Source organism: Sturnira hondurensis, unplaced genomic scaffold (assembly GCF_014824575.4).
Source record: "Sturnira hondurensis isolate 20B ecotype Veracruz unplaced genomic scaffold, ASM1482457v3 Scaffold0014953, whole genome shotgun sequence".
NCBI classification, from domain to species: domain Eukaryota; kingdom Metazoa; phylum Chordata; class Mammalia; order Chiroptera; family Phyllostomidae; genus Sturnira; species Sturnira hondurensis.
In genome coordinates, this window is record NW_028087584.1 from 1,125,655 (window position 1) to 1,149,039 (window position 23,385).

General features: G+C 38.2%; 1 protein-coding gene across 1 annotated transcript in view; it reads left to right on the forward strand.

The window, feature by feature from the left end:
• Nucleotides 1–5,717: 5,717 nt before the first annotated feature.
• The window catches only part of ASZ1 (ankyrin repeat, SAM and basic leucine zipper domain containing 1), an 85,853-nt gene continuing 68,185 nt past the window's right edge, over nt 5,718–23,385 (forward strand). Inside the window, exons 1-4 of the mRNA XM_037064220.1 lie at nt 5,718–5,831; nt 6,239–6,338; nt 12,752–12,874; nt 15,589–15,700. Coding sequence (XP_036920115.1) covers nt 5,727–5,831; nt 6,239–6,338; nt 12,752–12,874; nt 15,589–15,700 — 440 coding nt within the window. The 5' untranslated portion in view covers nt 5,718–5,726. The remainder of the gene's footprint in view (nt 5,832–6,238; nt 6,339–12,751; nt 12,875–15,588; nt 15,701–23,385) is intronic.

Genomic DNA, 23,385 nt, shown 5'->3' on the forward strand with positions numbered 1-23,385 from the left:
CCTCACCCCAAAGAGTAGGTGCCATATCTGAGTCTCCATCAATGTGGCTAACACTGTTTGACCCACCCTAGTGATACCCTGAGACCCTGCTCCAATCAATATTTCAGCCCACCGAAGCCATTTCCAGTGGATATTCCATACAAACTTTTCTAAAATTTTCTGAGGGTTCACAAACCCCAAACAAGTAGCATTTGGCCGCAGCATGCCATACTCTTACTAAGTGGTCCTAGGCCCAGTATCTGGGGCAGCTGGTCTTGTTTCACAGCTTGGCATCTCCCCAGTACCTCCAAGCCCAGCACAAGTAGCATTCATCTGCAGATTGTTCTGCAGTTCATGCTGAACGGGGCACAGGTGGTAGCTGATCTTGGTCTATACTTACGGGAAGGTCATTGAACCAGCACATTGGTAGACAGCTTCAGATCACACCAAAGCACCAGCCAATCACCTCTGTGAATGATATACTCAAGGGATAAACTCACTGGGCATCAGAGCCCCTCTGTAGTGAGACCGGTTCTGTGGGGTTGGTCCTTAACACCAGCTTATCTGCTGTAGTCTTGGCTAGTTCTCAAATCCAATTGATCTGAGGGTAGATACTTTCCAACAGCAATCAAGGCTCAACTACAACAGGATGGTGCACACAACCTACACAGGGTATGCCCCTGAAGCACCTAGTTTAGTTGACTAGGGAAGCTGCAAGTGCCACAGGACACCTACTATATAAGGCCACTATACCAAGACTAGGAGACATAGCAGCTCTTCCTAATTCATAGAAACATATACAGGGAGGCAGCCAAAATGAGACAAAGAAACATTTAATAGAATAGAACAATCCTCAAAAAAAATCTAAATAAAATGGAGACAAGCACTCTACCAGATGAAGAGTTCAAAACAATAGCCATAAAAATGCTCAGTAAATTAGAAGAATATATGAACTTAATAATAACTTCAACAAAAAGAAATATAAAAATAGAGATAAAAAACATAAAAAAAGAAATAGTAAGAAATAAAAAATACATTAAAATAAATGAAGAATACATTACAGGGAATCAACTGTAGAATAGATGAAGCAGAGGATAAAATCAGTGATCTACAAGACAAGGAAGCAAAAACACCTAATCAGAAGAGAAAAAGAGACTTCCAACCAAGATGGAGGCACAGGCAGATATGCTTCGCCTCCTCACACAACCATAGAAGAAATTACAACCAGATCATAAAACAAAAACACCCAGAACTGTCAGAAAATCGAGCTCTATGGAAATCCAGCAACCAAGGATTTAAAAGAAGCCACATTCATCCTGGTAGGTAGAAGGGGTCAGAGTCACAGAGACGGATGGAGATGCAGTGTGGCACGGAGAGGCGGCAGTGGTGGCTGCAGGGGAATGGGAAGTCCCACATTCATGTGTGATGCCCAAAGATCACGAGGAATACCTTGGAGCAAGCAGTCCCAGTCCCAGGCCAGACCACACAGCCCAGGATGCCAGCACCAGGAAAATAAATCTCTATTACCTCTGCATATAAAAACCATGGGGGCAGGGGTTGGGGTAGTAAAAGAAACTGCCAGATTTTCATTGATTAAAGGGCCTGCATGGACTTAGAATGTACACAAACCCACCCACTTTGGGATTTACCAACAGGGTAACAGTTGGAAGGGTACCAGTTGCATACAGGAAATGGGTGAAGTGACTGCAAATAGGGTGAGTGCTGGTCAAACCTCCAGAAGCCAGGAAGCAGCACTCTGTCCTCTCCAAGCCCTCTCCATACACAGAGCCAGAAAGCAATGAAGTGGGTCACCTTACCCTGGTGAATACTAAGGATCTGCCCTATAAAACTTTGTGGCACATATGAAAGGACAGAACAGAACCCTGGAAAAAGAACTAAATGAAACAGAGAGAGTCAACCCCTCAGATGCAGAGTTCAAAACACTGCTGATCAGGATATTCAGAGAACTCACTGAGTATGGCAAAACCAAAAAGGAAGAAATGAAGGTTACACTGTGTGAAACAAAGAAAAATCTATACGGAACCAACAGTGAAGGGAAGGAAGCCAAGGTTCAAATCAATGATTTGAAACATAAGGAAGATATAAACATTCAAGCAGAACAGAAAGAAGAAACAAGAATTCAAAAAGCTTAGGGGAGACTTAGGAACCTTTAGGATAACTTTAACATACCAACATCTGAATCATAGGGGTGCCAAAAGAAGAAGAAAAGCAAGAAATTTAAAACTTGTTGGAAAAAATAATGAAAGAAAACTTCCCTAATCTGGCAAAGGAAACAGACATACAAGTCCATGAGGCATACAGAGTCCCAAACAAGATGGACACACAGAGGACCACACTAAGACACATCATAATTAAAATGCCAAAGGTTAAAGATAAAGCGAGAGTCTTAAAAACAGCAAGAGAAAAACAGTTACCTACAAAGGAGTTTCCATAAGACTCTCAGCTGATTTCTCAAAAGAAATTTTGCAGACAAGAAGGGACTGGCAAGAAGTATTCAGAGTCATGAAAAGCAAGGACCTACAACCAATATTACTCTGGTCAGCAAAGCTATCATTTAGAATGGAAGAGCAGATAAAGTGCTTCCCAGACAAGATAAAGCTAAAGGAGTTCATCATCATGAAGCTTTTATTCCAGGAAATGTTAATGGGATTTATTTAAGAAAAAAGATCAAAACCATGAATACTAAAAAGGCAACAAATTCACAACTATCAACTGAAATCAGAAAAACAAAAAAAACTAAACAGACAACCAGAACAGGAACAAAATCATAGGTATAGAGATCATTTGGAGGATTATCAGCTAGGAGGGGGAAGAGGGAGGATGGGTGCAGGGATTAAGAAGCATAATTGGTAGGAACAAAATAGGGAGATGTTAAGAACAGTATAGGAAATGAACTTCATGGGTCAAACTTAAGTATGACCCACGGACATGAACTAAGTGGGTGGACTGCTGGAAGGAAGATGGGCACTGAAGGAATAGGGGGGTAAAGGGGGAAAATTGGGACAATTGCAATAGCATGATCAATAAAGTATACTTTTTTATTTTATTTATTTATTTTTAGAGAAAGAGGAAGGGAGCAAAAAAGAGAGGAAGAGAAACATCAATGTGTGGTTGCCTCTCATGCGGCCCCCACTGGGGGACTTGGCCTGCAACCCAGGCATGTGCCCTGACTGGGAATTGAACCAGCGATTCTTTGGTTCAGAGCTCCTGCTCAATCCACTGAGCTACACCAGCCAGAGCAATAAAGTATACTTTAAAAAAAGAGAAAAAGAGAGCAGATTCTCTCCCAGGCCCTCCAGAAGGAATTGGCCCTGCTGACACCTTGACTTCAGGATATCAGGTCTCCTGAGCTGTAAAATATTAAATTTGTATTTAAGGCCAAAAAAAAAAGAAAGAAAAGAAAAAAGAATTTTAAAAATGAGGATAGTTTAAGGAGCCTGTGGGAAAACTTGAATCATATGAATATTTGCATCATGGGCGTGCTAGAAGGAGAAGAGAGAGAGCAAGGAATTGAAAACCTATTTGAAAAAAATAACTGAAAACTTCACTAACCTGTGAAGGAAACAGACCTGTAAGTGCAGGAAGACATAGCAGACCTGTAAGACCAGGAAGTGCAGAAATTCATATACAAGATGAACCCAAAGAGACCCACACCAAGACACATCATGATTAAAATGCAAAGAAAAAAAAAAAGTTTAGCCCTGGCCAGTGTGGCTCAGTTGACTGGAACTCTGTCCCATAGACCAAGAGGCTGAGGGTTGGATTCTAGGTCAGGGCACACACTTAGGTTGCTGGCTCAGTTCCCAGTTGTGGGGTATACTAAAGGCAACTTCAGTGTTCTCTCACATCAATGTTTCTCTCTCTCTCTCAAAGATCAATGAACATATCCTCAGGAGACGATGTAAAAAAAAAGACACTGAGCACTTGCTTATTTCCTTTCAGTTATCTATGATCTGCAACAGTCTTGTTTGTATACTTGTTTATTGTCTTTCTTCATTAAAATGCTGGGCTCCACGAGGCAGCTTGGTTTGTCTTTGATGTTGTTGTCTCCCAAGCCTAGTTGTGCTTGGCTGTATTCAATGACCCATGACATTTTTAAAAATTATTTCATTTATTTATTTTTAAAAAGAGGGGGAGGGAGAAAAACACCAATGTGCCAGAGAAACATCCATAGGTTGTTTCTCACATACCTGCAACCTGGGGACCTGGCCTGTAAACCAGGCATGTGCCCTGACTGGGAATCAGACCAGTGACCTTTCAGTTTGTGGGATAACACCCAACGCACTGAGCCACACCAGTCAGGAAGATGATCCATAACATTTATTGAATAAATGCATTTAGAAAGACATGCAGGCCCCAACATAACCAAACTACCATAGTTATCTGTGAAAACCTCCGATGTAAATTGTTGAATCCACCAACCATGAGAACAAATGTCGGAGACTTTCAGGGTTCCAAAGATGTTACTTTATTGGCCAAGTTTAACCTGCGCAGGGGTGAACTCTCAAAGTGTCCAGCGACACAGTGCCCTCAAGGGCTGCAAATGAGAGTCACACCCAGCGCTTACAGCTAAGTCTTTATATAGAGGCAAGCAAGCAAGCATTGCACAGAAGCAGATGTGGCAGTTAGCTATTGGCTTACAGAGCCCAAGCGCGGGAACAGGGTGGGGTCTGTCTCAACTGAAAGGAAAATTTTGAAACTAAACAGATTGCAATCAATTTACAGGATGTTTGCTAGGGACGCAGGCTCCTTGGGGCTGAGACTATTTTTCTTGTTCCCAACATAAATAACTCCAAACTCTTATATAAGACATTCCTTAAGAAAAAAAAGTATTGAAAAACTTTCAAAGAATGGAGCATGGCTACATTCTTTTTTAATTGCACTTTTGATACATAAATGTTCACTATTCCTTGATGGATCTACGTTTCTTTGGTGGCAAGATAATCATGGAATCACCAATGTTTCACACTTCACATAGACATCAGAGACAGGAAAGTGAATTTGGGCTGCTTTCACCTGGAGTTGTTTGTATTTCTTACTCTCTGAAAATTTGAGTAGTTTCTTCTTCCCAGCTCTTTTGCTCCAACCTCTCCCCTTCCTTTTCTTGGCTGAAAAGGTTTGTTTGTTTTTTTTTCTTTCAGTGTGTCTACCCAGTCTAGCTGGGAAAGTGTTTAAATGCTCTTAAGTTTCTGAATCTACGACATCTAAGATGACACGCAATTTAAAGGAAGAATTCTTCTGGATCCTTTGTGAGCTCCCTCCCATTTGTCTGATGCCTTCTTGAATATATGGGTGGTGATCCTTAGAGATTCAGTAGTCCCTTTCACACCACAGGGTACCCACTTGACAAGGGATTTGGTGGGGGTTGGAGGGCAGTTAAAGGAGATGGGGGGAAAGCTTGGTCTTTCTTGGCAGAAAATCCCAATTTTGCTCGTGGTTCAAGTAGCGCAATCCTTAAACAGCAAGAATTCCACGAAACACATACCCTGTAAGTTCCACCAGCTTTGCCAGACGCTCAGGCTTCCATCTCCCACAGGCTTGGGGCTGTAGGGAAACACAAGTAAGGGTCGCGGTGCCATCCCATGCGCCTGCGCCTGGCGGCCCAACAGTGAGGCTAGCACGTCGCGCCTCCCGCGCCACCTTCGGTGCAGCCCCAATGCGCAGGTGCAGGCGCAGGCGCAAGGACGGGCACCTGGAGCTCTGTGGGTAGGGAGAAGCCGGCGGTCATGGCAGCGGGCAGGCTACGTGGCCTGGCAGTGGCAGGTGGAGGAGAGAGTAGCGAGAGTGACGATGATGGCTGGGAGATTGGGTATCTCGATCGGGCATCTCAGGTAGCAGAGGAGGGTTTTTCTTCACACTCCTAAATCTCTCTCCTGACTCAAAGGCCCGGCTTCGTGAAACTTCTTCCTCACCCGTTCCCCTAACTCGTTTTTCCAGTGGAAATACAGGCTTTTGGATTTCAAACAAACCCGCGAAGTTTTCGCCCTTCCTTACTGTGCTGTACGGCGACAGAACTTTTTAAAGTTGTTAGTGTAGTAGTTCTTCACTTGATTTGGACCCGTCTGGCCTGTTCCCTTTTAAAGATCATTTTAGACATGAATTCTTTACGAACTTTGTATGTTGCCCAACCCATCTCCGTCAAAAAAAAAAAAAATTTACCTAAGACCGAACGTTGTTTACTGCTGAAGTGGAAATGAAAATATGTAAAACGATTTTTAAAAACTGTCTTCTTTTTTAGAAGTTAAAAGGACTGTTACCCACTGAAGAAAAGAATGAAACATTTAAGAAAGCGTTGACCACAGGAGATATTTCATTGGTCCAAGAGCTCCTGAATTCTGGTGAGAGATAAGGGATAGTTTCAACCCAACTCAATTGTCTAAGTTAACAACTCTTTCTAATTTTAAAAGTTTTGAGTTGCCTCCCTAGAGGAGCTACAGTGAGTGTTAATATAGGCAGTGTCTTACATATCTTTCTTGACGGAGTTCTCTTTGCCTTTTCTTACTCTAATTTGGAATGCCACCCTATTACCTTCCATAGTTCTTCCACATTTTCAAAAGCGTTATTCTGACTAATTGTACCCTACTATGATAATTCTTACTCATTTTTCTTAGCATTTTCTTGGTCTATTATATGTTTCTCAAATATTTATTCTAGTTATGTACATTTCAGCTATGTTCTTTTCCTATGCTCTGGTGTGTGTGTATGTGTGTGTGTGTAAAATAAGCCCTGAGTTTGGAATCAGGATACCTGTATGTGTTCCCTTGGCTAGTCAGTGTGGTTCCCTGGAAAAGGCATTTAAACTTGCAGAACCTGTTTCTTTGTGTAAAGCATCTTAATTCTGGCCTGGGTCCCACAATAATTTTTCTGTGGATCAAATTAAATATATTATTTTTAAAAATTACCTTGACATAGAAATGTGAGTTGTTGATAATAATGATTGAAATGATCCAAATGAATAAAAGTTGTTTGGCATCTTACTTGTAGATACAAAACATATACATACAAAATAGTTAAATGATATTGTGTATAGAAAAATGTTTGTGTTCTATGCTAGAGATGCTTTGTGGTTTAGCAGGAAGTAAATCATTTTGGAAAGAGCATAGTTCTGGATTTGAGTACTAGTCCTGCCACGGGATGGCTCTGTAATCCTGACCAATTACTAAGCCTTCAAAAGCTTCAATTTCACCCCTTTTTAAATGGGATACATTATATCAAAGGTATTTGCTTGGGCGGGTACTAAAATGAGAAAATATATTAATAAAGTTCTTAGACCATATAGGCATTGTGTAAAAATTAGCTGTTCAACAAAAGAAGAATCTGTATGACTGTAGACAGTGGAACTTGAGTTTGTAATTGAAGAATGAAATTGGATAAAATTTGAATAATCGAGGCTTAAAACCTAATATAAACACATGCAGGAGTGTGCGTAGTGGAATATGCAGAAATTTGTTTAGAAAAGAAAGTTTGCCTTAGGAGTAGTGGGACTACTTGTGACAAAGTGAAGGAGGCTCCTAAAGGGTGAGGACTTGAAAAGAGCCTACTGGTAAAGTAAGAATTTAGTCAACTTTTAATAATTGTTTAATTACAAAATTTTCAAAAGTTCATAAAAAAGTCAATAATAATAATATATAATTATAAATAGAAAGATACCTTTTACCCCCATTCCTCTAAAGTCTCTCACAAGTCATTCCAGTTTTAGTGTTTCCTGGTTCCCTTCCAGATGTCATCATTTAACACTTCTTAAAATATTTTAAAATATTGCCCTTTGTGGAGGCAACTTTTCCTTCAGGTCCCCCTGTTCGCCACAGATGAAAGTAAACACTACGAGACATCTGGTTGGGGAGGAGAGGTGGCCAGTTTCTCTGAGGAAAAAGGCCTTGAGCCCCTTCCTCCAGGGACTTTTATTGGGTACGTAAGAAAACATACACAGGAATACAGGGCAGCAAGGATTGAGTAGTAGATAACATTTCAAAGAAATCTGAGGGCTTAGTCTGAGTCAGTGTCTGTCAGGAAGGGGGTTTTGCAGAAACTTTAGGGTTTCTTGCTCGGACCCTTAACATATGAATAAAAGCACTCTTAACAAAGCAGGTTTTACAGTTTTTTTAGGAATTCTTTGTGATGCCAGATTTTCCCGCTGGATCCAGATCTACCCTAGCAAGGCAAGGAGCTGCACCCCTTCCCCATCAGGTATTCAGGCTTTAGGGGATTAGAGACAGGAAGGGCTTCTCCCAGAGGACATGTGGACTCGGGCTGTGTCACATAGCCCAGGGCGGGGGGGCAAGGGTCCATTACTCGCTCTTTGTTGCAGCCCCCTGAGTCCTTCCATGATGGCCTCCCAAGTGATCATGTCTGGCTTAGGTTGCTCCTCGCTGTGAGGAGACTTACTGGCATCAACATTGACCACACTTTGGGGGCAGGGAGGAAATTGAGGCAGCAGTTGCTACCAGAGACAAGCTTTGTCTCCTGTGGCTCACATTCTGGAGGTTGCTCACTCATCTTTAGCCATGGGGGGTAGTTACAATTCCTGAAACCAGGCAGAGGGGTCCCCAACAGCCCTTCAAAGTCGTTCCTGTTGATACATATTTCTGCACCAGTTGAGAAGTTTAGTTAAAAAAATGAAAGCTTCCTTTGAGTCAGCCACTCCACTTTTATTTATTTTTTAAAAATATTTTATTGATTATACCATTACAGTTGTTCTATTCCCCCCTTCATTCCCCTCCACCCGCACACTCCCTCCCCGACCATTCTCCCCCCCTTAGTTTATAACCACGTGTCTCAACTTCTTTAGATTCTATATTTACCCCACTATTCTTGCCCTCCCCCCTATCTGTTTTCTACCTACCCTCTATGCTATTTTCTGGGCCTTCTCCCCCCTTCCCCTCCTCCCACTCCCCTGTTGCTAACCCTCCATGTGTTCTTCATTTCTATGGTTCCACTCCTGATCTAGCTGTCCTCTTAGTTTGCTTTTGTTTTAGGTGTGGTGGTTAATAACTGTGAGTTTGCTGTCCTATCACTGTTAATATTTTTCATCTTCTTTTTCTTATATAAGTCCCTTTAGCATTTCATGTAATAAGGGCTTGGTGATGATGAACTCCTTGAACTTGACCTTATCTGAGAAGCACTTTATCTGTCCTTCCATTCTAAATGAAAGTTTTGCTGGATAAAGCAATCTTGGCTGTAGGTCTTTGGATTTCATGACTTGGAATACTTCTTTCTAGCCCCTTCTTGCCTGTAAGGTCCCTTTTGAGAAATCTGCTGACAGTCTGATGGGTACTCCTTTGTAGGTGACTGTCCTCTTATCTCTTGCTGCTTCTAGGATTCTCTCCTTCATTTTAGTCTTGGCTAATGTAATTATGATGTACCTTGGTGTGTTCCTTCTTGGGTCCAAGTTCTTTGGGACTCTCTGAGCTTCCTGGATTTCCTGGAAGTCTATTTCCTTTGCCAGACTGGGGAAGTTCTCCTTTATTATTTGTTCAAATAAGTTTTCCACTCGTCAGCCACTCCACTTTTAACAGTTCAATCAAGTGTGTCTCAGTTTTTATTATTCCGCCATGTACTATTTTCAGTTCTTTTAAAATTATTAAGTATTTCAGACATTCAGAAAGGTATGGAGATATCTCTCTCTTTCCCTGGAGATAACTCCTTGCCTGTAGTTGGTATTTATCTTTCCTTTGCATATCTTTAGATTTTTACTTTACATGTATATATCCCAAAACAATATACTGTTATTTTTAATGTTTTTGAGTTACATAAATTTATTGTGTTGCCCTGGCTGGCATGGCTTAGTTGGTTGAAGCATTGTCCTGTGAACCAAGAAGCTGGAGGTTTGATTGCTGGTCAGGGCACATATCTAGATTGAGGCTGGATCCCTGAGAGGCAACCAGTTGATGGTTCTCTCTCACATCAGTGTTCCTCTCTTTCTTTATCACCCCTCCTCCCCTCTCTCAAATCAATACACACATGTTTAAAACTATTTAAAAATATATTAGGATGGTCAAAAAAATTTCTTTTCAGTAAGACTGTTCTAGTAGCATTTAGTTGTCTTAACTTCATTTAAAACAATTTTGTTAGATTGTATTGTGACTGCTGTTATATCAGCATGCATTTCAAAAACTTAAAATTATGCAGCCATTTTAATACTGAAGATTGAAGGGAATATGCAACATTTTCAGCATGTTATGCTTTTATATCAAGAAAGGTAAAAATGCAACTAAAATGCAAAAAAAAAGATTTGTGCAGTGTATGGAGAAGGTGCTGTGACCTGTTGAACATGTCAAAAGTGGTTTGTGAAGTTTCATGCTGGAGATTTCTAACTGGATGATGCTCCATGGTTGAGTAGACCAGTTGAAGTTGATGGGGCTCAATCAATTGAGAACAATCAACATTATACCATGGGGGAGATAGCCAGCATACTTAAAATATCCAAATCAATAAACTTATTGGTGAAAATGAAAAATGTGTCTTTCATGGAAAAAATCTGAACAGATTTTTTTGGCCAACTCAATATGTCTATTGTGTCCATCTTCTTAAACTTCATGTTTTAATACTATGCCTTCTGGCCCAGTAGCTCAGTTGTTGGAGTGCTGTGCACCTAAAGGTTACAGTTGATCTCTGGTCAGGGCACGTAATACAGGTTGCAGGTTCAGTCCCTGGTTGGGGGTTTACAGAAACCAGCTAATTGGTGTTTCTCACATCAATGTCTTTCTCCCTCCTAACCTCCTTCATCTCTCTCTAATGCAGTAACTATCTCCTCAGTTGATGATTAAAAAGCAAATAAAGTAAACTATGCCTAGAGCATAATGGATGCCTTTTTGAATTAGAGGTGATGATGATTAAGAATTTTTATACTAACATGCTGCATTTGCTTAATTTTCTCTTTACATTGTTTCTTTTTATGGTTTGAGTAGTAATGTCATTAAAGAAACAATAATGAGAAAAAGTTGCTTGTCTGATCTTACCCATATGCTTTCAGTTGTAGCCATTTAAAGAGAAAAATTGGTTAGAAAAATTGGACAGGTTGTACCAACAGTGTATGTATGTACTCAGAAGGTTTTATGTTGTTTTCTTTCAGTAATTCTCATCACCTTATGTCAGTTAAAGTTGGGCAGTTGGGAGTAATATTTCAACAACTTAATGTAGATATTCTCTTCCTTTGTGTGGATGGGACCCTTGATAGCCAGAGACTATAAAACTGTAAATTAAAAGGTGTTAAAGGCAGGCTTATATTCAGTGATTTTCACATATAGGTGTTCTTTGAAACAGAAAAACATTCTATTTTTATTCTTAATATTAGCAAATATTTATTAGCTTGAAGAGAGGGATGACTACTTAAATCCTGATCTCTTTATAGAAAAGACTACTTAATTTTAATAGATTGCATTCGCTGCCTTTTTGTATCTTTGTTCTTGTATCATATTTTCTATGCTCTTCCCCAGTCCTAGGTGCAAACCTAGCTCAGTACAACAATTTTTTTCTCTTTTAATATGATCAGTTCAGTCAGTGATCTGGGCTAAAATCAGGTGATTCCAAGGGTTTTTACCACTAATGGCTTGAGGATGTTAAGGTTAGCTGCCTCAGCTAGCTCTTGTTTCTAATTTTTATCTATTCCTTTCTGTCCCATTCTGGATAGTGGCTTTAAAACTTAACCCTGCTCCTCACGCCTGATAATCTCATCTAGGTCTTTTCTTGTTCTAGTACACTGCTTGTCATTCATTTGTTTAGGGCCGAACATGATGGTCACTTTGACTTGTTCTTTTCTGTCACTTCTCCTCTTCAAAGTAATTTTAAAATTTGATGATACCACCTTTGAAATGTTCTTTTGTATTACATCCTTTTTCTCCCTACTGCCCTTGCTGTGACTTTTACATAGGATTCTAATCTCATTACTACTCTTCCTGCCTCCTGTTCACTTTTACTAGTGGTACCTTTGTTGTCTTTATAATACAACAATATAATGGTGTCAATTCCTGAATCCCATATACAGTTAACATTTCTTAATAGAGCTTTCATAATCTAACCTTAACCTTAACCTTAGCCTTCATGTTTGCAAGGACCCCATGTATAAATTTTGTGTTAGAAAAGAAGTTAAGGAAATTTTAATAATATACATGGTGCTTACCATCTTAAAAATGTATAATATTCTTCATTTTTTTAGAAAGAGGGGAAGGGAGGGAGAAAGAGGGAGAGAAACACCAAGGTGAAAGAGAAACATTGACTAGCTGCCTCCAGTAGGTGTCCCTACTGGGGGCTGAACCTACAATTTAGGAATGTGCCCTGACCAGGATGGAACTGGCCACCTTTTGCTTTGTAGTACGATGCCCAAGCAACTGAGCCACACTGGTCAGGGCAGAAATGTATAATAGTCTAATTAAAAAGACAACTTACCTCTATGAAACCTTTACCAACTGCCTTAGAGAAATAATGATAGCATGTAAACTCGTTATAATATGTGTATAGCAGTTTTATATAATATATGATAAAAACATTTGTCAGATTAGGTCCCTTGAAACATAGCACCTACAAGTGAAAATGAAGTTAGCTAAATTATTAAAGTCTAGATTTAACCATTTTTCATTTTTGAAGACATTATTACCACAGAATTCTTTCCTATTATAAAGTATACATAGTCATGTCACATGCCCAGTACTTTAAGCATATTAAGGTGACAGTGTGTGTGTGTGTGTGTGTGGTGTGGTGGAGGCGTGTGTGTGGTGTGGTGGAGGCTTTTAAAAGCTTGTTTTTATTTTGACAGGCATTAGTGTAGATGCAAGCTTTCGGTATGGATGGACTCCCCTTATGTATGCTGCTAGTGTTTCCAATGTAGAGCTGGTTCGGGTCCTTTTGGACAGAGGTGCTAATGCAAACTTTGATAAGGGTAAGATGTTTTGAGTGTTTAACACATGTGGAAATTTACTTTGTATACTTCCTTGTTTAGAAGCCTAATCATATTCTGTTAAGGGGTGGTAATATACACTTTTCATGCTCTGCTTTCATATATTTACTTGAAAATAAACCTTTGCCCATAAAAAATAGTAAGGGTAAGGTATTTGAGATAATGTAACTGATTAAGTTTACTGTGATTTTCTTGATTCCCAAGCAGCTTTACGCAAGTGAAAACAATTAAAGCAGTTTTTAAAACCTCTTTGTATAGTTACATCAGGTGAATAACGTAAAAAATCAAATTAAAAGCCATAGAAATGTTTGCCCTGGCTGGTGTAGCTCAGTGGATTGAGCACGGGCCTGTGAACCACATGAACGCGGTTCGATTCCCAGTCAGGGCACATGCCTGGGTTGCAGGCCAGTTCCCAGCAGGGGACTCACAAGAGGCAACCATACATTGATATTTCTCTCTCTCCTTCCCTTCCTCTCTAAAGATCAATAAATAAAATCTTTTAAAAAAAGCCATAGAAATTTTGAAAAACTTCCTTCCCAAAGAGATAGATTGTATTTATATTATTTTTATAACTGGTTGTCTTATTATGTATCTTTAGCTTCTATGCTAAAGGATTTGGGTTATTTTTACAAAGCAAAAATGCATTGGAAGAAAACATTGAAAAGCTGATAATTTTGTGGAAAATTACTTGAAAATCAGTGCTTGAAACTTAAAACTTTAAATTATTCTAAAGTTGTTTCTAAGATAGTTTATTAAATCCATATTTTTCTTTCTTTGTTATTAAATAATTTCTACTGAGTACTTCTTTCAGAGCTTTTGAAAAATAGGAGTATATGTGCAAGTCCAATTTAATTATTATATTGAAAAACTGACTTTTTGTTTTTTGTGTGTTTCAAATGAGCAATTAAATTCATTTTATAATTCAGGTGTAGGTTTTATTTTCAAACTTTCAATTAAATTTGTACCAACATTAGATATTTGTAAAGCCATTTATATTTAATTTTCTCTTTTATATATTTTATTTATTTATTTAATTGTTGTTCAAGTACAGTTTTCTGTCTTTTACTCCCAACCCAGCCCACCCCCCTGGTGCTCCCCACCTCCCTCCCATTCCCACCCCCCTTAGTTGCTGTCCATGTGTCCTTTATACTAGTTCCTATAAATCCTTCCCCTTTCCCCTTGAAATTCCCTGCCCTCTCCCATTTTAACAGTTTTATGTTTAACCAGCTGTTGTGATGAATTTTTCTTTTTATCCCATTATTTTAAAATATCACCCAATGAAAGCTAAATTTAAGACTGAGATTTTTAAAACTATATAAAGTATTCTGCTCAAAATAGAATCATTTTCTTTTCTTCTTGTAATCAGAGGAATACCTTACAGTTAGAAAGAGTTTTATATTTTTCATAGAATGTTCACATAAATTCTCTTATGTATTCAACAACAGCTTCATCATGGAGAGGGCAGATATGAGCTCCTATCTACAGATTAGGTCCTACTGAGACATTAAGATATCACTGTAGTCACAGTTTATTGGCCGCAGAACTGAGACTAAAGTCTGTATCTTTATACTTGGTCAATATTGAACCACTAATGTAAACCATGGCTGCCATGACCTATTTTGAATTCCCAATTTTTACTTAAGAAGTGTTTTTGGTTTTTAAATCTACCCTGATCTCTGCTGATGTCATAGGAGCCAAGGGGGAGAAGTATTATAGTAAATTGGGTGAGCACAGAGAGATCAAGTAGAAGAGGATTGAGAAGATCATTTTCAGTAGGAAGGTTTGGGCATAAGCCAGATTTCAGTGAGCTGTCTAATGAGTGGGAAGTAGGAGTAAAATCAGAGAATATCAATCATTGTTTTTCAACATGAGTGCAGCAAGTGCAGCAGCCAAAAAGTGTTCAACTCTGGGCAATATCTCTATACCTAATCCATGCTCTTACCTACTTTCCTATTCTCTTTTTGTGTGTGTGTGTGTGTGAAAATTTAGATTTTATTGAAAAATGTATTTGCATACTTCTCTCTGCTGTTTAAAATGTCATTTTTTAAATTACACACTTTACTGTTATATGTAAGATTTTCAAAGATGGCTGAGGTATCCTTTTTTTTTTATTGTTTAAGTACAGTTGTCTATTTTTCACCCCACCATGCCCCCCCACCCCACCCATCCCTGCCTCCCACCCTCAAACCTACTCCCTTTGGCTTTAAGAAGTAGGAATAGGGCCCTGGCTGGTGTAGCTCAGTGAATTAAGTGCAGTCCTATGAACCAAAGGGTGGCCAGTTCAATTCCCAGCCAGGGCATATGCCTGGGTTGCAGGCCAGGTCCCCAGATAGAAGCGTATGAGAGGCAACCATACATTGCTGTTTCTCTCCTTCTCTTTCTCCTTCCCTTCCTTCCCCTCTCTCTAAAAATAAATAAATAAATAAATAAATAAAATCTTTTTAAAAAGAAATAGGAATAGGGAAAGCAAATTAAGAATTGGATTATAGATATAATTTAGAGATTAAAGCAATTCATCCCTAATCTCATTTTTTGATGAAGGAAGACAAAAAGTTCTCTACTAAGATAAAGAGAATTGGGAGTAGGTTGTAGAATTTTAAGAGTGCGGTAATTTTTATCATCTTTTGAATGGTAAAAGAAGTCAGTTAGATACACTTACTGATGAAGAGGTTTTCTCATTTTTTTATTGACTATAGATAAGCAAACTATTTTGATAACCACATGTTCAGCTCGTGGCTCAGAGGAACAGATTGTGAAGTGTGTAGAACTACTACTTTCAAGAAATGCTGATCCAAATGTTGCTTGTAGGTAAGACCCTTATTATCTGTTCAGAAATTATGGATACTTTTATTTGATTATCAGACTTAAATATTTGATAATATGATTTTTTAAAAATTATAAACAATGTGTTTTTACTTGGTCATATAGTTGATGGATGAAAATAGGTATTAAGGTTATGGTTTCAATTTTATAAGGTTATCAAAGGAAAAAGCGTGTATTATGAAGATCATCTTTTAGTTTTTAATTTTTAGAACAATGTCCTAAGAATTTGAAATGAAAGGGAGAGGAAGACAGTATACTGTATCATTTTCTATGAATCACATACTCAAAAGAATATTTGAGCTATAGTAGTAAGCCTCTTAACTTAGTGTTCTAATGCTTAAACCCACTAAACAATCTTATGTAAATGCTAAAGTATATATCCAAAATAATAAATCAAAACATTTTCATTTTCTTACAACTTTTCCAATTATGTTATCATTTATTTAATAGTGCCTAGATGCAAAGAAAACAAATAGTAAATGTACCTTGCATCTTTTGAAATGTCAGTGATTTTTTAAAAATGAACCAGATTACTTAAAATGTCTGTCATTAACTTCCTTCATCTCTGGCTCCATTTTCATGTTAAATCTCTGTTTTATTTAATAATCAAAATGAAGAGAGGGGAGGAAGAGAGGGAAGTAGCCCCTCTGACAGAAGTATGTTTAGTATGAATAGAATAATTAATTGTTCACAATTCATTAATTTGAATATAATGATCTAGTATTATTATTAATAATTCAAACAAATATTTCTAAATATAGAAATAACTATGCTTAACTAGAAGTATTTTCTCTTTTTTTCCTTTTTAAAAATTTAATCTTTATTTTTTTCCATTAGGATTTAGTTCCCTTCTACCTCCCTCCCCCCAGCAATCATCACACTGTTGTCCATAAGTCCTTTTTCTTTTTTGCTCAATCCCTCATCCTCCTACCACTCCCCTTAGCTGTCATCCTACTCTCCATCTATGAGTCTGTCCCCATTTTCCTTGTTAGTTTAGTTTGTTCATTAGATTCCACATATGAGTGAAATTATATAGCCTTGTCTTTCTCTGACTGTCTTACTTCACTTAGCATAATGGCTCCATCCATACTGTTGCAAAGGGTAAAATTTTCTTCTTTTTTATGGCTGAGTAGTATTCCATTTTGTAAATGTTTCATATTTATTTTATCTGTTCATCTGCTGATGGACATTTGGGCTGTTTCAGTATCTTGGTGATTGTAAATAATGCTGCAGTGAACATAGGGGTGCTTATGTTCTTTCAAATTAGTGTTTTGGGTTCCTTCAGATATATTCCAGATGTGGGTTCACTGGGTCAGGAGGCAGATCCATTTTTAATTTTCTGAGGTGCCTCCATAGCATTTTTCACAGTGGCTGCACCAGTTTGCATTCCAACCAACAGTGCACGATGGTTCCCTTTTTTCTACATCCTCACCAGCACTTGTTGTTTGTTGATTTATTGACAATAGCCGTTCTGACTAGTGTGGGGTGACTATGGTTTAACTTTCATTTCTCTGATGATTAGTGATACTGAGCATCTTTTCATTGGCCATCTGTGTATGTCCTTTTTGGAGAAGTGTCTATTCAGTCATTTTTCCCATTTTTGAATTTGGTTGGTTGTTTTTTTGGTGTTGAATTTTGTAAGTTCTTTATCAATTTTGGATATTAACCCCTTATCAGATATATTGGCAAATATGTTCTCCTATTCTGTGGCTTGTGTTTTAATTCTGTTGATGGTTTGCTTTGCTGTGCAAAACTTTTTAGTCTGATGTAGTCTCATTTTTTTTGTTTCCCTTGCCTGGAGAGTTATATCCAAAAAATATGTCTATGAGCAATGTCCAAGATTTTGCTGCCTATGTTTTCTACTATAATTTTTATGTTTTGGGCTCTAACATTATGTCTTTAGTAGATTTTTTATTTATTCTCATGTGCGGTATAAGTAAGTGGTCTAGTTTCATTTTTCTGCATGTATCTCTCCAATTTTCCCAACACCATTTATTGAATAAACTATCTTTAGCCCATGGAATGTGTTTGCTTCCTCTGTCAAATATTAATTGACTGTAAAAGTGTGGATTTGTTTCTGGGATCTCTATTCTGTTCCATTGAACTAATGTGTTTGTTTTTATGCCAGTACCATTTTGTTTTTATTATTGTGGCTTTATAGTGTAGCTTGTTATTAGGCAGCATGATTCTTCAGCTTCGTTCTTCTTTGTTCAACAGCAAGCTGTTGGTATGCAGGGCCTTTTGTAATTCTATATAAATTGTTGAAATATTTGTTCTACTTCTGTGAAATACCTCATTAGAATCTTGATAAAAATTGCATTGAACCACATGATGATATCAGTAGATGCAGAAAAAGCATTTGATAAAATCCAGCAGCCATTTATGATTTAAAAAAAGAACTCTCAGCAGAATGGGATTAGAGGGAACATACCTAAACATAATAAAGGCCTTATGTGACAAACACACTATCAGCATCATACTCAATTGGTAAAAACTGTAAGTGTTCCCCTTAAGATTGGGAACAAGACAGGGATATCCACTTTCACCTCTCTTATTCAACATAGCACTGAAAGTTCTAGCCACAGCAATCAGACAAGAAGAAATAGAAGACATCCAAATTGGAAAGGAAGAAGTAAAACTGCCTTTATTTGCAGATGACATGATACTGTACATAGAGAACTCTAAAAATTCCAAGAAACTACTAGAACTGATCAATTAATTTAGCAAAGTAGCAGGATACAAAATTAACATCCATAAATCAGTTACATTTTTATTTGCCAATAAAAAACCAACAGGAAGGGGAATTAAGAAAACAATCCCATTCACAATTGCTACAAAAAGAATTAAAACTAGGAATAAACCTAACCAAGGATGTAAAAGACCTGTGTTCAAGAGAATTTTAGGACACTGAAGAAAGAAATGGAGCAAGATACAAGTAAGTGGAAGCACATACTGTGTTCATGGATAGGAAGAATTAACATCATTAAAATGTTCACACTGCCTGGAAGTATTTTTTTCTAATTAAGTTTTGGTTCTACAGCACTTGGACAGCAGCTTTGGAAGGCACCATACAGCTTTAGATAATCCCCAGATCTTACCTGAGATGTATGGATTTTGATTTAGTGAAGTTGTTTTAAAGCCAGGTCTGTTTTATCTCCCAGTGGACAATGGGCAATGTCTGGAGAAATTTTTCATTGTCAGCCTGGGAGAAGCTACTGCCGTCTAATGGCTAGAGGCTGGGGTTGCTTCTAAACATCCTACAAATACATAGAATAGCCCCTCAAAACAAAGAATTATCCATCCCAACACATCAGTAGTGACAAGATTGAGAGACTGATTGTGAGGAAAGTCAAGGCTTATAGAGTGGATAATCAGTGTTTAACAAATGAAGACTTGTTTTAGGAAAGGAACTTCCTTCAAATTTTTAGCGAATCATTCAGAGGAACTTTTTTCATGACGTGTGTGATCCAATCTGTAGTTAGGATTTGATTGTACCTTGGAATTTTTAACTCCAGGACCCCTAGCTGAAGTAAACTTTAATGGGTGGTATAAGTTTTGTACCTTTAGAAGTAGCTTGTGATAAGACTTGCCTCTGGATTCAATGGAATTTTTTTTTCTGGTGCTCTTCAAAAAATGTTTCTTTTCATTACTTCTAAAAGGTATATTATAGATAGCAAAGTCTTTACCCTCCCAATCACTTATTTTCTTGTGAACACACTGAAGAAGTCAAACAAGCCAGTATCATAGGTTCTAGATTATTCTGCTTTAATAACTAGAAGGCATAGGGTATATCTGAAACAAACATATTTCATTTAAGTTAAAATAATACAAGGTTAACATCTGAAGCTAAAACTGTAAGGCAACCACACAATTTCAAAACTGAAACCCAGAAAACTGTTGAATTTGAAAGAGCAAAAGATTTAGATTAGTATGTAGTCAACTCAAATAGAGAATTCAATAGCGTGGTTCCAGACTAATGTACATCTAATTAACACGTGAGAAATACCTTAAAAACTATTCAGCAGTTTTTGTGTTTATGGTCAAATCATAAAGCAGTGAAATGATTGAATTTTGTTTTCTTATAGAAAGTGAGGATCTTGATAGAGCTGAAAAGAGAATAAGTTATGACAAATAGTGCTTTTAGGTTTCATATTTTATAAATTGGATGGCATTTAGGGCATAGAAGGATACCATGCTGCCAGTGTAAAAGAAAAAAATCTCAGGGCACAAAGAGAGTGCAATGAGATTAGGGGAATTATATAGGTAATTCATTAGCAGTGACCAAATTCAAAATCTATGAGAAGATTTTAAGTTTTAGTTTCTTTTGCAAAGCACCAGCACAGAAGAAACCAAGGATTCAGAGATACGTGAGGAAACTACTATTCAGATTTAAAGGAGAGAAACACATTTAGAGGAATTTATTTTCAACAGGTTGTCATACCCCTTTTGTTGAATAGTTCTTCTGCTTAGAAAAATTTCCTCTCAAGAATAAGAGCACAAGGGAAGAGTTGGCCATAAAACTCATAAATGGCTGGGTTTTATGAAAGTTAAATGGTCATACGCTTGCAGGTTGCAAAGGAAGTTAAACTATGACTTTTTTTTACAACTAAAATGATACCAGTAGTCTTGTTTCATGAAGCGAAAGTTACAGGAAAGTCTTGGAGACCAACCTCTAAACTAGAGACTGAAGTCTGTTTTAGTATACTCTTCTAGTTTCTTTTTCAATTAATTAATTCATTCATTCATTAATTTTTCAAGTACAGTTTTCTGTCTGTTACTCCCATCCCAGTCCACTCCCCTGTGCTCCCCACCTCCCTCCCATTTCCACCCCCCTTAGTTCTTGTCCATGTGTCCTTTATACTAGTTCCTCTAAATCCCTCCCCTTTTTCCCCTGAAATTCCCTCCCCTCTCCCCTCTGGTCGCTGTCCCCCTGTTCTCTATTTCAGTGTCTTTGTTTTTATTTTGCTTGCTTATTTGTTTTGTTGTTTAGCTTCTTGTTAAAGGTGAGATCATATGGTATTTGTCTTTCAACACCTGATTTATTTCACTCAGCATAATGCTTTCTAGTTCCATCCATGCTGTTGCAAAGGGTAGGAGCTAGACTTAATTGAAAAGAAAGGTTCTTAGTTTATATATAAAATGGAAAAGGAAAAGGAGGCTTTTACCTGTATCAGAAGCAGGCAGATTATTCTAGATCTTATAATAGAAGTGAGTCAGTTAATCAAATGTATGGTTTGGTTGTTTGCAGAAAAACTGAAGAGAGAAGAAAAATTCTGAGAACACTTCTGAATTCCCTATACCTAGAGTTCTTGCTGAAAAGTATTAAGGGAATTCTGTAATAGTTTAATTTTTTTCTGAACAACCCAATAATCCTTTATTTTTCAATTACAGTTGACATTCAATATTATTTTATATTTGTTTCAGGTATACAGCATAGTGTTTAGACCATCATATGAAGTGATCCCTCTGATATTTCAAGTGCCCATCTGACACCATGCATAGGTTAATACAGTATTATTGGTTGTTCACCCTATGCTGTATTTTATATCCTGTGACTGTTTTGTAACTGCCAATTTGTACTTATTTTATTTTATTTTTAAATATATTTTATTGATTATGCTATTGCAGTTTTCCCATTTCCCCCCCTTTATCCTCTGCACCTTGAACACCCCTCCCACCTAAATTCCCCCCCCTTAGTTCATGTTCATGGGTTGTACTTTGGAATCTTCATTTCCTATACTATTCTTAACCTGTCCCTCTCTGTTTTGTACATACTAACTATGCTTCTTATTCCCTGTGCTTTTTTCCCCGTTCTCTTCCCTTCCTTTCCCAGCTGATAACCCTACGGTGATCTTCATTTCTTTGATTCTGTTGCTGTTGTAATGGTTTGCTTAGTTTCTTTTAATTTTGGGGTTTTATTTTTAGTTTCAGCTGTTGATAGTTGTGAGTTTGTTATCATTATACTGTTCACGTTTTGATAATCTCCTTTTTCTTAGATAAGTCCCATTAACATTTCATATAATAAGGGATTAGTGATGATGAATTCCTTTAACTTGACCTTATCTGTGAAGCACTTTATTGCCCTCCCATTCTAAATGCTTACTTTGCTGGATAGAGTAATCTTGGGTGTAAGTCCTTGCCTTTCAGGACTTTGAATACTTCTTTCCAGCCCCTTTATTACCTATAAGGATTCTTTTGAGATATCAGCTGATAGTCTTAGGGGAGCTCCTTTGTAAGTAACTGTCTCCCTTTCTCTTGCTGCTTTTAAGATTCTCTCCTATCTTTAACCTTGGGTAATGCAATTATGATGTGCTTTGGTGTGTGCTTCCTTGGGTCCAACCTCTTTGGGACTCTGAGCTTCCTGGACTTCTTGGAAATCTTATTTCCTTTGCCAAGTTGAGGAAGTTCTCCATTATTTTTTTCAAATAAGTTTTCAATTTCTTGCTCTTCCTCTTCTCCTTAAGGCATCCTTATGATTTGGATGTTGGAATGTTTAAAGTTGTCTTGGAGGTTCCTAAGTATCTCTTCATTTTTTTTTTTGAATTCTTGTTTCTTCTTTCTGTTTTGGTTGAATGTTTATATATTTCTTCTTTTCCAAACCATTGATTTCAGTCCCGGTTTCCTTCCTATCACTGTTGGTTTCCTGTATATTTTCTTTTTTTAAAAAATTTATTTATTTATCTTTAGAGGGGAAGGAGAGAGGGAGAGAAACATCAGTGTATGGTTGCCTTTAGTGCGTCCCCTGCGGAGAGTTGGCCTGCAGGGAACCGGCCTGCAACCCAGGCACGTGCCCTGACTGGGAATCGAACCGTGATCGTGTGGTTGGCAGGCCCGTGCTCTATCCACTGAGCTACACCAGCCAGGGCGGTTTCCTGTATATTTTCCTTTATTTCACTTTTCATAGCCTTCACTCTTTCCTCCATTTTGCAACCACATTCGGTCATTTCTGTGAGCATCCTGATTACCAGTGTTTTGAACTGTGCATCTGATAGGTTGGCTGTCTCTTCATCACTTCATTCTACTTTTTCTGGAGTTTTCATCTGTCCTTTAATTTGGGCCATTTTTGTGTGTGTCTGGGCATGCCTGTTAGTAATAAGGAGTGGAGCCTTAGGTACTCACCAGGGCGGGGCAACCCACCCTTGCTGCATTGTGGTGCTATATGTGGGGGAAGGGTCCAGGAAGGAACAGTGCTGCTTGCTCAGCTCTCTTCCTCTTTTAATCACTTCCCCCGCTTCCCACAAGCAAATTGGGCCCTTCCAATGCTGATTCCCAGGTGGGTGGGTTTGTATACATTCTAGGACCCTGTGGGTCTCTCCAGCAAACTCTCCTGTGAGGCTGGGAGTTTCTCCCACTGCCTCAACCTCCACAGGTTTTTTCAGTCAGAGGTGTGAGACTTTATTTCCCCTGGTTTTCACCCTAGGTTGCTGGTCTGTCTTGCTCCCCAGTTGTTCTTTTCGGTTTATCCACATAAAAATGTGGGACCTCCCAGTCCACCAGTTTTGGCCACCCATCCCTGTCCTCTAGCCGCCCCCTTGCCACAAGTCCTCTCCACCCTGGCTGCCTGTCTCTTCCACTCCTACTGGTCTAGATGAATGTTTCTTCTTTAACTCCTGGGTTGTCGGACTTCCACACAGTTTGGTTTTCTGGCATTTATAGTTATTTTTGTTTTT